The following is an 11,996-nucleotide window of genomic DNA, read 5'->3' on the forward strand; positions in this document are numbered from 1 at the left end:
CTGCTGCCCGCGGCCCCCTGCCAGGGCTATCACAAGCTCAAAAGCCAATCTGCCTGGCTTGCTGGGGGTTGTGGAGGGACTGGGCACCCCCTCTTTGCACGAGGTCACTGGGGTGGCTCTGATTTCACGGTGTTTCTCTTCCTAGGAAGGTCCAGGTGAACTACCGGGGGCCTTGTCGCTAGCGGGGCGAGGTGGAGAGGTGATGCCCTTCCACTCCCTGGCACGTCCCCGCAGGTGAGGACAACGTGCAACCTCATCTGCACGAATGCATCCGTGCTCCCGGGCCCAGGGGTCCGATAGACCGCACGCCCCCCACTGCTGCCCCCCACCCCGCCTTCCCTGTGCATCCCGGGGCCCGCCGGGGTGTCTTCGGAGGCCTCCTCTTGCTGTGCTTGCTCCATAAACTGCCTGCAGCAAAATCCCGCGTCTTTGTGGTCCGTGAAGAAGTCGAGTGCCCTGCTTTCCCGATCGGAGCAGCACAAGTGTCAGGGCAGAGGTGTCCGGGTGCAGGACTCCTGCAGCCGCGCTCGTGGCTGCGCTGCGTCCCGTCTGGCCCTGACGTCTTCCCAAGCTGCAAACTAGAGCAGCCCCCCATGCCGAGGCTGCAGGACCGGCTGCCTCTGTCAGCCCGCGGCATCCCCGGCCGGTCGGTGGCATGCATGTGATGGGCCTCAGAGGGAGCTCGTGCCCCGGGGTGGGGTGTGGGGTGCCCCTGCCTTGCTTTGGCAGCTCAAAGCCTGCCCCAGCAGCACGCGGGGAGGCCCTGGAGAAGGCAGCCGGCACGCTCGGCACCACAGCATGAGTCCTCTCGGCGGGGCGGTACCGGAAGACAGGATGCAAGAGGGATGGTGGAAGGACTCGGTGACTGAGCCATGTCATGGAGGGGGATTTACCCACGTGGGAACGCTGGGGCTGCTGAGAAGCCAGAAGCGCGATGGATGGCATACGTGTGTGGCCAGACGTCCCCAGGACAGGCCGGCGTGGACGCCAGGAGCTGGGGTGCGAGTCTTTGCAGCTCTCAGGGCCCGGTGTGCGACACTCCTCTCCCACTACGCCCATCTGCACTGACTCAAGCTCCTTCCGTCAGGGGCTCGATTTCTCCCGTGCCCCCGAGCATCGGTAGGGCTGGGCTGAAGGTGAAGCCTGGGGCTCTCCTCCTCCCGGCCTTCGCAAAGGGCTAAACAGAGCAAATATGTCCTGGGGCTGAGCCAAGGAGGCAACCCTGACCGATGCCTGACCTCCTCACATCATGTGTTCAGATCCGGGCCAGGGGAGCAGTCCTGCCAGGATAGCCCCGTGCCAGGCTGGTCGGTCTGTAATGGGAACACCCCGATCAGGACGTGACACGAGCCCACGGCCCGGGCCGGGATAAGAGATGCCAGATTCGGGTGCAGCGAATACGTAATTTGTTTCCACCGCTGTACAAAAGGAGGATTGGGAAGTACAGAAACTTTGCAGCAGCCTGCGTGGTGTCGTGCCGACCACCTTGTCACAGCACAGATGTGTTAACCCCGGTCTGATGTGCTTGCCAGGCCCAGATGTGTTACGGCCATGCTTGTAGACAGTAAACCTGACTGAATCTTTACCCTAAACCCGACCCGTGCTCGTTCTTTAAGACACGATTGGTGCTGGGATCTCCTGGCTGCTGCGCTTCCCAGCACGGAGACTACAAGACCTCAGTAACCCCAGCGAGTCCACGGCAGGGGCCACGCACCCGGGCTCGTGCGGGCTGGAGGTTTAGCTGCTTTCAGAAGGGCAGACCCTGCAAACCCCGTGCAGGGATCCTGCAAGCTCAAGGCGGTGGGAGGCTTTGGGAGGCTCTGGGGCTGCTCTCCGGGGAGGGGGCAGGCGGCACGGGGGTGCATAGACTCCACCTGCAGAAGAGGCGGCTCTCGCCTGGTCCTCTACCTCCAAACCGGGCCCAGCAAGGAGTCATCGGGCGTAACTCTCTCTATTCGGGAGCCCATTTCTTCCTTGTCCCCAGAGCTGCTGGGCAGAGGCCAGTCGTCACTGTGGCCACCGCGTCTAGACCATTCATACTCGACCCTGTCTTTATTCTCCCAGCCCAACACGCCTCGGCGACAGGGAGGTGCTCCTCTCCCCACACTGCAGACCGCAGCTGGAGGCACAGGGGCGAGGTCCTTGAAGGTCTTTAGGCCCCTGACTCCTACTGAAGTACAGGGGGATTCGACACCAACTGACCTTGGTGATTGTGGACCGAGGTGACATGACCAAGGTCACACGCGGTAGTCTGTGGCAGAGCAGAGACGCATTCTTTCGCATCCCAAGACCAGGCCTTCCCCAGGGCACTCTCCTGTCCCTCAGAGGGGCATTAGCTAAGGGCAAAACAGTCCCTGGCATCTCCCTGGATTTCCATGTTGTCATAGTCCTAGGAGACACGCCGATGTAGCCCGGCCATCTCCCACGACACGGTGCTCCGTAGCGCCTGCGCTACACACCGCTCGCTGGCAGCATTGCCCCGTGCATTGCGGCAACAGGAAACACTCAAAGGATTGTGCCGAGTTTTCTTTATTGAGCAAGCAGATTGGAGACAACGTCGCCCCCAGAGCGAGGCTGAGATGAGCAGGGATCTGGGCCCTGGGGATGGCGAGGGAAAGCGGACTGATGCTTGGCACGGCCGGGGACTCAGCATTTCCCCATGTGGTACAGTCGAAGCTTCCCCCCACTTTTCCTGCAAGACAGACGCAGATCCAACCGGAGGTTAGAGAGGCCTGTCCCCGCGGCACGGGCAACGCCGCTGGCCGGCTCCTCGTGCCTCTGGGGCGGGCATCGCAGGGTTAACCCGCACGAGCAGGTGGGGGCCCAGCACTCAGCTCACACCCCAGCAGCAATTAAATGCAATTAAGTATGCTTTCATGAAGATCTGAGGCAACCTGGCCTGCTGGGAAAGGCCCAGGCTTAGACTCTCCCTTCCAGATGTTGCAGAGGAGCAGCCCCAACACAGGGCTTGGGGGGAGGCCCTGGTGCTAGCCAGAGAGGACTTGCAGCAAGTTGGACTCGTCTGGCTGTGTCTGGGGTGGGGACAGGTGAGGGCTCGCTGCCCTTCGCAGGAAGGATCGACTAGTCCCTATGAGGGGAAGCCGAAGGGATCCCGGCCCTTTGCTCCAAAGGCCCGGCATTCAGCTCACCCCCCTTGCGCTCAGCTCTACGCCCTCCAGGTCACTTACTCGACGGCCTTGCAGAAGGCGCACAAGTTGCCGTAGGTCATGCCGTCGTCGCCGCAGTGGGGGTTGGACTCCCGCGTGCAGAAGGTGCCCGAGTCCTTGAACTCGCTGCAGTCAGGCTGCAACGGCAACGGTAGATGCCCTTTAGGATCCCTTTCTTCCCCTTTCTTCCCTTCCTCGGCTCTAACAAGATGTTCACCCGCTCGCTCTACCGTTTCTGCCGCAACGGCCGTGACGGCAGAGCCTCCTTCTCTCTGGCGCAATGGGCATCGCAGCCCACCTGAGCCCTATTTTGGGGTTCAGTTGCACAGGAAGAGAAGTGTTACAGATGCTCTTTTGAAACCCATCGCCGCCCCAAGGAGCGCCAGGCTGAGCAGGGCCTCCCTCCCCTTGGCCCAGCTCTTCAGCCCAGTGCCTCGCCCGCGCCCCAGCTCCATGCCTTTCCACCCGAAGGAAAAGCAAGTGGTAGCTTGCAGATGTCTCCGAAAAACAGCAAGGCAAGCTCAGTTTTGATCACCTCTTACAGCCGTCTTTCGGCTGAGGCCATGCTGCAAGCATTGCCCGGGCTCCCGAGAAGGCTCACCTCCACCAACCCACCCACCCACCGTCGCTCTCCCCACCCTGGCACGGGATCCATGCATGGATCAGCTTCATGGTGGATCACCATCCGTATGTCACGCATGGATCACCTTCATGCAGGTGCATCCCCCCAGCGCGGGAACCACCCAGCTCCACCCATTCCCTTTTAAAATGATCTTCCAAGAGCTGAAAACGTGGTTGCAAAGACCCCTTCTCTTAAAGCAGGAGGAAGAGCAAAGCATTGCATAGGATTAGCTGCCCTAACCTTGTCCTTGTCCTTGTCTTTGCAGGCAACACCTGGAACAAAAGAGAGAGAGAGAGCGGGTTTGCAGCAGCTGCACAGTCCCCGAGGAGAGGGAGGCAGTCATTCATCCTCGAAATGCAGCATTATTGTCTCGTCCCCGCGGGTGGAAACCAACCACCTGAATTGTTCTCCAGGGTCTAACGGAGGGACTAACAGGACCGGGAGGTTTTGATTCTTCTAGCCTTGCCCTGCCGATGCCCCGTGGTCTCTGGGAAGAAACGCTCAGATGTGCACTAAAGGACGGGACCATCTCCGGTGAACTGAACCCGAGCCGTGTGGCCCCAATTTGGGGGACGTAGGTCAGGCACCCTCCCTACCCCCAGGGCTGCCAAGGGCCCATCAGCTCACGCGACACAGATGTGTCAGGCCGGCAGCTGACATGGACTCTCCTGTATCTAGGAAGGGCTGGTGAGATCCTCTTTCCCAGGACTTGCTGGCAGTCTCTGTCCACACCCGGTAGATCTGAGCAGGAACGGAGCAGGGGACACAAGAAGAGGGAGAAACCCTAGTCCCAGCACCCTTGGCTTTCAGCGTCCCTGCCCACCCCCCAGCACCTCGAAACACCTAGCCCCTTCCGCACCTGCCCCCAGCCTCATTACCCAGGCCAGTCCCAGCCCTGTGCCCGGCTCCCCTCGCTGCTGTTGGGAGTGGGCAGTGTTGGCTGTGAGCTGAGGCTTATAACTAGATGCGACCAAGGTACGAATGAGCAAAACGAAGCGCCTGGCACAAACATCCCATGGGGTGCACGCAGCGCTCGGGGACGATGCCCCTGACCCTGCACAACGACAGCAGCGGCTGCAGCTGGTCCCTGGTTCTGCAGGAACAGCAGTGCGCGGCTGGCTCTTGGACCCCAATTAAATCTTAATTAGGGCCGGGCGCAGATTTCTGAGCAAATCCTTTCTACAAGGCATCTTGCCTCTTTTGTCCTCAGGCAGCTTGGGACTCTCTCAGCTGCATCCACCATCCGCCTGAGCCCGCTGCAAAAAGGTTTGCAACCAACGCTCGGGCTGCAGATGGCAGGGGAGAAGCAGCCCTGTGCAGCCTGGATCTGGGCCGAGTTAGCCGGACACGAGTCACATCGCTATTGCTAACTCCAGAGCTTCAAATATGGTACGTCCGCCCCCCCAAATCACGGAGAGACACCAGGCAGATACACGCTCCGCTCCTTGGATGTGTCCTCTGTGCTTTGAGTGGTTAAGGGCAACTGCAGCCCATTTGCCAGCTCTCCTCTGCTAAGCGAAGGGTTAGAAATTTACGGTTTTTAATAAATGAAAGCGGAGACTCTCCTCTTCCCACGTACCTCCACCGCCCAGGGCTGTAAGGAAACCATCTTGCAACAGAGCCACGGCAGCTGGCAGCTCAGCTGGCTCCCGATGGAGGGGTCTAACCCTCCAAAGAAGGTTTTTGGAGCCACCAGCGTCCGCAGTCAGATATTGGAGGTTTGCCTTCAACACCTACTCTGTGCCATTGTGTCTCCACCGCCGGTGAGCCTTTCCGTACCTGATTCACCCTCAGGAAACGCTGGAGGGGCAGAGACCCCCCGATGCATCGAAACAACCCTTGGGATGATTGCAGCGCTCCTCTCGAATGGCTCCCCCTACCCCCCTGCCCAGAAGGGAAGACTCGTCCAGCCAGGCTTCATCGGGTTTGCAGAAGCAAACGTTACTCACGTGCGGAGAAGCAGAAAAGAGCTAGGCTCAGCAGCAGCAAGATGCCCATTGCCTTCATGGTGCAAGTGGCTGATCTCCGGTCCCGGGACGCTGCCTCAGCCCACAGGGAGTGCTGAGGGACCCGCCTCGCCACCTGCTTATATAGACACACCTTCCTGCCTGCTTCCCGAAGGGATCATTGGCTCCGTCGGTGTCTCAGGAATGCTTCGGCTTGAAGAACGCCGCCCTGTCCACATCAAGCTCGGGGGAAATAGTGGGGGGGAGGGGGTTAATTATGTGAGTGGCATGCGATCTGCCGGGTTGCAATCGGCTCCACAATTAGTAATCCCCGTTCTTGCACCTCGTCCTGCAGCTGGGACAAGGGCGACGCAGGGAGCCGTGATTCAGTGGGGCGGCCAGTCATTTTCCTAGCGCGCGGGCCCACACCGATTGCCTGCAGCCAGGTTTTACAACGCGGCGAGCTGGCACTTAATGGACAGGTACGAAGTGAATCACGCCGGGAGAAAGGAGCGGCTGCAAAACCAGTCATTTGCTGTGAGTCTAAATTTGGCGAGAGAGACATCGGGGTGACATTTTTTCACACCTGTTTGGAGAGTCCCAAGCCAGACGGGCTGACACTCCTCTGGGAACTATTTCAGCTATGGCTGTAAAGGATGTTTTTCAGTCCTTCTGACATGCAAAAGTATGTCGTGGCCCCGTTCTTCTTTTGGGTGGCAATGTGAAAGCACAGGATGGGCAATCAGGTCTACCTCCACCTCTTCCACCTACTTCCCATGTGACCTTTGGCCGATACTCTCCTATAGAGACATCATCCATAAAATGGGCATGACGGATCCTTTGAGCTTGGAGGTGCCAAGTATCAGTCCTATTTACTCTGCTCCTTTGAAGTCAGTGGAGCAACTCCTGTGAGGGTTTGCTGATTCACGGCCCTTGCGTGTCAGAAACCACCTCTGCGGGCTGGGGATGAAAGGAAGAGTTGTTTTAGGACTGGTTTGGCCACGGAGACGGGGCGGGGGGCTCTGAGCGCCGTCAGCTACAACAGAAGGGCAAAGACTGAGACTATATGAACCTCCCAGTGAAATCAGAGATGGCCCCAAGTCTAAACCTCTGGGCCCGCAGGACATTGTTTGTGCTGCAGAGCAGTGGTTTTCACCCTTTTTCCATTTGCAGACCCCTAAAAAAATGCGAGGGGCGGTGCGGACCCCTTTGAGTTGTCAGTGTGGGTATTCACATAGTTTTGCCGGATCGTAGTCGTCCTTCACGGACTGCTTTGACGGTCTGCGGACCCACGGACCACCGGGTGAAAACCACTGCTCAAGAACAAATGCCCTTCGCATGGGTGAGGGTGATGTGCCAAGCTGGAAAGGAAGGGCGATGAGGACGTGCAATGAGATGGGATTCGGGCGGCCTGGTCCAGGACAGGAGGGTGTTGGCTGCCATCACACCAGTAGCTTCTCCTAGGACGCCCCAAAACACCCCCCGAGACAGGCCAGCCGGTGAGACACGATGCCGGACAGCAGGAAAGGACTGCAGGAAAAGCCTGCGGCAGATCTCGCGTGTGCAAGCTGGCTGGCTTCAGTGAAACTAAAACATTAATCTGGTTCAGTCGGGTTCGTTGAACGCAATTACCCCTGCAAGGCCAGGCCGCTGCGGCTCAGACATTTGCTGAGACACGTTACAAAGGCAGGGGAAAATGAGCCAAAGCCTAATAAAGTTCTCATCAAAGCGAAACCAGCCCAGGTGGTGTCAGTCCGCAAAGTCTTGCCTTGCGTCTTGCGAAGGTGTCTAGGGAGCAAATGAGAGCAATAAGGCTGTATGCAACAGGGAGCCGTCACCGCGAGAGATGCGGGCTCCAGCAAAACGAGGGTGGGTGTTTGAGCGGTGCCGGTTGCTGCGTGGTCCTGAGCACCCGGGTCCTTGCAGCCTCGCCTGGGCGTAGAGGCAGGGTGACTGAATTGAACCAGGACCCCAGGGAACAATCCTGCACCGGTGGGGGGGGAAGAGCCTACCCCATGGACCAATGTTTCCTGCTTTGCACTGATGTGCACTGGCCTGGAGCATCCCTCGCATTTGTCTGCAATAAGAAGCAAGGCGTAAAAAGGGGTGTTTGGGGCTGACACCCGTTTGGTCTGGGGATATTTTGCTGCAGAGAGTGGCCGGCGGTGTGCGAGTCCGGCGTCCTCTTCTAGGGGGAGGGTGGCACGGCTCTCTCCTGCCTGCGCCGGCCTGTCTGGGGCCATGCGCTGACACCGAAACAGGGGGTCTTCTTCAGCGTGGCATCCGAACAGCTGGCGGGGGGACGCTGGGAGACGTGGACTGTTACCGGCCCCAGGAACACTGTCCTGGCTGGGAAGTAAACAAGGCTGAGGTTATTAACCTAATTAGCAGCCTTGGAAACTGCCCCAGCCTCGCCTGTGCTGGCGAGAGTGGAAGGTGGAGGTGAGCATGTGAGTCAGGCCACACGCGGGACCCAGATCCGCTGGCACACCCAGGAGCTGACTCACACGCACTGTGAGCCACGGCCGGGCATTGCATCTGTGCACGCGGAGCCTTGCTCCGCTCTGCAGTTGCTTTGCACCCTCCTGGGGACGGGGTGTGAACCCGGCCCCTCCAGCATCCCCTGCACCGAGCCACCAGCGCTTCTTGCCCCTTCTTTCCGGAGGACTGAGACCTCCCCCCACTCCGGGCTCCCCTCTTCGGCCCTCCTGTTAGGCGCTGTCAATGTGTGGTCGGAGCTGAAGTCGCAGGACCTGCGGTGCCAGCGCAAAGGGGGAGCCAGGAGATCCCGACACCCATCGTGTCTTCAAGAACAACCGCAGGCCGGGCTCGTGGCAGAGACGTGGCCAGGTTCACTGTGTACCAGCACGGCCCTAATGCATCCAGGCCTGATGAGTACATCAGACCAGGCGTTAACACATCTGTACCTGTGACAAGGTGGTCGGCATGACACCACGCAGGGCACTGCCAAGTTCCTAAACTTTCCCATTCTCCTTTTGTACAGCGGTGAAAACAAATGATGTATTCGTTCCACCCGTATCTTGCATCTCTTCTATCGTCCTGGGCCGTGGGCTCGTGTCACGTCCTGATCGGGGTGTTCCCATTACAGACCGACCAGCCTGGTACAGGACTATCCTGTGCTAGCGCAGCCGTCTCCCCCTCTGCTCTCCTGGCACGACCGCTCCCCTGGCCCGGATGTGAACACGTGATGTGAGGAGGTCAGGCATCGGTCAGGGTTGCCGGTCAAGCCTCCTCTGCCCAGTGCTGGAGTAAAGCCTGGGTGTGAGCAGTGTATGTACTGAGCGACATTCCCGTATATTGTGAAAACAGTGTACATACGGAGCAATGTTCCCATATATTGTGTGATCAGTGCGTATAGGGAGCGATGTTCCCGTATATTGTGAGAGCAGTGTCCATATGGAGCAATGTTCCCGTATATTGTGAGAGCAGTGTACATATGGAGCGATGTTCCTGTATATTGTGTGATCAGTGCATATATGGAGTGATGTTCCCGTATATTGCTTGAGCAGTGTACATGTGGAGCGATGTTCCCGTATATTGTGAGAGCAGTGTACATGTGGAGCGCTGATCCACCTTCTAGCCCAAGCTCCCTGCTCATCGCCCGCCCCGTCCCCCCTGAAACGGCACAGGGCTTGTCTGGCTGCCTGGAGCCCTCTTCCGTCCCTCCTCTCCCTCCTGTCTAGCAAGCCTAGGCAGGGCTAACTGAGCCCCAAACCTGTTGTTAACCCTTTCCGGGGAGCAGTCCCACAGCAGGTGCTAGACTGTCCGTGGGAGGGGGTCAGGCCCAGCTCTCTGCCCCCGGCATGTGACGCTAATGAGCCGTGGGGACGGACTAGGGGAGAAGCTTTGTGGGGAAGGTTAGGAGAGGGGAAAGCAGCAACAGTTTGTAGTCCCTGGATGCCTCCTTGGGTATCAGCAAGCCTGGGCCTGGTTCAGCCACACAGCCCTCTTGTCTACCCCACGGCCCTGGGGGTCCTGGCACCTGCCAGCCCCAGGCCTGGGAATGGGTCTCCGAGGCAGATGCAGGTTGTTCTCGAACCCCCTGGCTCCACCAGGACCCAGCACAACTGGGGTGCGTGCAAACCCGCCGAGCCTCTCGCCTGGTACCCCGCGGCGGCATGCGTGCAAAGTGGAAGGTCAGCTCACGCCTTGAGCCATGACGCAATACTGCGCCCGTTGTCTCGCTGGGCCCCTCTCCTTTGCTCTCGCGCCGGGGAACGCAATAGGCATCATCCTCATGCCTGCCTGCGGCGCTGTCCTTCCGGCCCCGCACCGAGACTCGTTTCCGCCTCCCCTCCATGTACGCGGGAGGCCATAACCCCCTGCCCTGCAAGGACTCGCTGAGGCAGAGGATGCTGCTGAGTTTGCTTTATTGATGAAGCCAAGGCAGAGCTCGAGACCACCGGACGAGCCGCCCGGAGCCCTGGGACCAAGAGAGCAGTGATGGCGCGGGGGCAAGGAGCAAGGTGGCTGTCAGTGCGCTCTGCCCCGGGAGATTTAGCATATCCCGTAATGCTTGAACCGGAGTTTCTCACCACTTCTCCTGCAGAGAGAGAGAGCTTGGAGACGGGGGACTCAGGGCAAGAGTCCGGGGCGGCTTCTCCCCGTGACCCATCGCTTTGGACCCTTTCTTTTGCAGACGCAGTTTAAACCACTACGGGTGTGGGGGAACCCCTGGGGACCCAGAGCCTGCCTGACCTCCCGGGAAGCAGAGAGAGAAACCTCCCGCGCTGTGTGCTGATGGAGGAGTGGAGGGGTCAGAAGGGGTTTGTGCGGGGGAATATGGAGCCAAGCAAACCTGCAGGCTCTCCGCCTGCAACAGCCTGGCTTCCCGCTGCATTGAGCAGCGACCCGGCTACAGCCCTGCCGCTGTCGGTGCAGGGCTTTCGGGCGGAGGAGAAAGGGGCAAGACCCCAGGGCCGTGGCCCTCCCCGGGCAGGCCCCGGGGGTTCAGTGCCGCGGGCGCTGTACGTACTTGACTGCGTTGCAGAACTGGCACCTATTGCCATACGTGAGGCCGTCGGAGCCGCAGTGGGCCAGGTACTCCAGCGTGCAGAAGGGTTTGGGCTCCTTGTAGTCGCTGCAGTCCACCTGCAAGGAACGGGCACCATCAGGGCTCTGCTGGGCATGAGCTATATGCTGCCCTGCCCAGAGGAGCCTGAAAAATAGGGGGCAAGCAGGCAATGTCATGCAGGCAATGGGAGGAGGGAGAAACTCAAAGACAGACGCTGCTTGAGTAGATAAAAAGGTGTCAGTGCCCCCGCCAGGCACCCATCCTCCCGGACACGCTGCGTTGGCGTGCGTGCATAGACGTTACAGCACCGGGTAATGAGGGCCTTACCTGGGGACATTCTCCGTCGCTGCTCCAGTCCATGTCAGCCCCGTTCCTTTGGGAGGAAAGCAAGATGAGAGCGAGCGAACGGCGGGGCGTCTCCTCCTTGTGCCCGGGGGACAACGCAGCCCCCATCGAGCCCGCTATTCCCAGGGCACTTACGCGACGGTTGTGCAGAAGGCACACGGGTTGCTGTAGGAAGTGCCGTCAGTGCTGCAGATGGGTCTGTGCTCCAGGGCGCAGGCTGCCTCCTTGCCAGGACGGGTTTTCAGGTAGCCGGTGCAGTCCACCCCCTGCAAGTCATACGCACAGTGCAACCCCTGACCCCGAGCCCGCCACCCCTGCTCCCTAGGACGGGGTCACGGCTGCGTCGGCAGCTCTCTCTGCCCGGTCTGTCTGCAGCGAGCACTGGGTGGGCAGCGGGAGAGGCTGCCTGACGGGCACGGCTGAGGCCAGCGGGGTGGGCACCACTGCATGCATCCCAAAAATAAGGGTTGGGCATGACCGAGGGCAGAACCAGACAAGCTCCTCGCGGTTAGATGGACTTCAACGCTGGAAGATTTCACGCTGAAATCCAGGCTGCGTTTGAGTGAAAGCCAGCGGGAGGCTGACTTGTGTGGGCACCGAAGCAGCCAAGCTAACGGAGGACCGGGCGGGCGGGCCCTGAGCCATACGCACCAGAGCAGAGATTTGACTTTACCTGAACGCATCTCCCATCGTGCTTTTTGTCAATGCTCTTGCCACGCCTGGAGCACGAAAGAGAAAAAAGAAGTTATCTGCCAGCACCGGGCAGCCCCCTCATCCAGGAAATCTTTCCATTTACATGGCAGCGAATACAATTAAGCAAATTCAGAGGGAGAAAAAAAAATCAAAGAACCGAAGGATCACGGATGTTAGGGAAGGGAAAA

General features: G+C 59.5%; 2 protein-coding genes across 4 annotated transcripts in view; both read right to left on the bottom strand.

The window, feature by feature from the left end:
• Positions 1–2,519: 2,519 nt before the first annotated feature.
• LOC102387714 (serine protease inhibitor Kazal-type 6-like) lies at positions 2,520–5,837 on the bottom strand. 3 transcript variants are annotated; one of them, XM_006032200.1, is made up of 5 exons: positions 5,739–5,837; positions 4,417–4,530; positions 4,030–4,061; positions 3,189–3,304; positions 2,520–2,692 (listed from the first exon to the last, which is right to left on the bottom strand). In XM_006032200.1, exons 1-5 carry the CDS (start codon positions 5,794–5,796, stop codon positions 2,647–2,649), a joined length of 366 nt encoding a protein of 121 aa, XP_006032262.1. In that variant the 5' UTR covers positions 5,797–5,837; the 3' UTR covers positions 2,520–2,646. The 3 variants fall into 3 exon arrangements, with proteins under 3 accessions (XP_006032262.1, XP_006032263.1, XP_025069664.1); XM_006032201.1 differs by lacking the exon at positions 4,417–4,530; XM_025213879.1 differs by lacking the exon at positions 4,417–4,530 and having other exon boundaries at positions 3,189–3,472.
• Positions 5,838–10,224: 4,387 nt separating this feature from the next.
• The window catches only part of LOC106722687 (ovomucoid-like), a 4,804-nt gene continuing 3,032 nt past the window's right edge, over positions 10,225–11,996 (bottom strand). Inside the window, exons 6-10 of the mRNA XM_025213880.1 lie at positions 11,789–11,835; positions 11,251–11,381; positions 11,098–11,143; positions 10,732–10,847; positions 10,225–10,299 (exon numbers count right to left, since the gene is read on the bottom strand). Of these exons, the coding sequence (XP_025069665.1) occupies positions 10,254–10,299; positions 10,732–10,847; positions 11,098–11,143; positions 11,251–11,381; positions 11,789–11,835 (386 nt within the window). The 3' untranslated portion in view covers positions 10,225–10,253. The remainder of the gene's footprint in view (positions 10,300–10,731; positions 10,848–11,097; positions 11,144–11,250; positions 11,382–11,788; positions 11,836–11,996) is intronic.

This window comes from Alligator sinensis, unplaced genomic scaffold, assembly GCF_000455745.1.
Source record: "Alligator sinensis unplaced genomic scaffold, ASM45574v1 scaffold1035_1, whole genome shotgun sequence".
Taxonomy (NCBI): domain Eukaryota; kingdom Metazoa; phylum Chordata; order Crocodylia; family Alligatoridae; genus Alligator; species Alligator sinensis.

Coding starts and splice junctions, on each gene's coding strand:
- LOC102387714 (XM_025213879.1), bottom strand. CDS start 5,796: ATGAAGGCAATGGGCATCTTGCTGCTGCTGAGCCTAGCTCTTTTCTGC. Junction 3,473..4,029: donor AAGACAAGGACAAGGACAAG/GTTAGGGCAGCT, acceptor ACCCCAAAATAG/GGCTCAGGTGGGCTGCGATG. Junction 2,693..3,188: donor GCCTTCTGCAAGGCCGTCGA/GTAAGTGACCTG, acceptor TCTGTCTTGCAG/GAAAAGTGGGGGGAAGCTTC.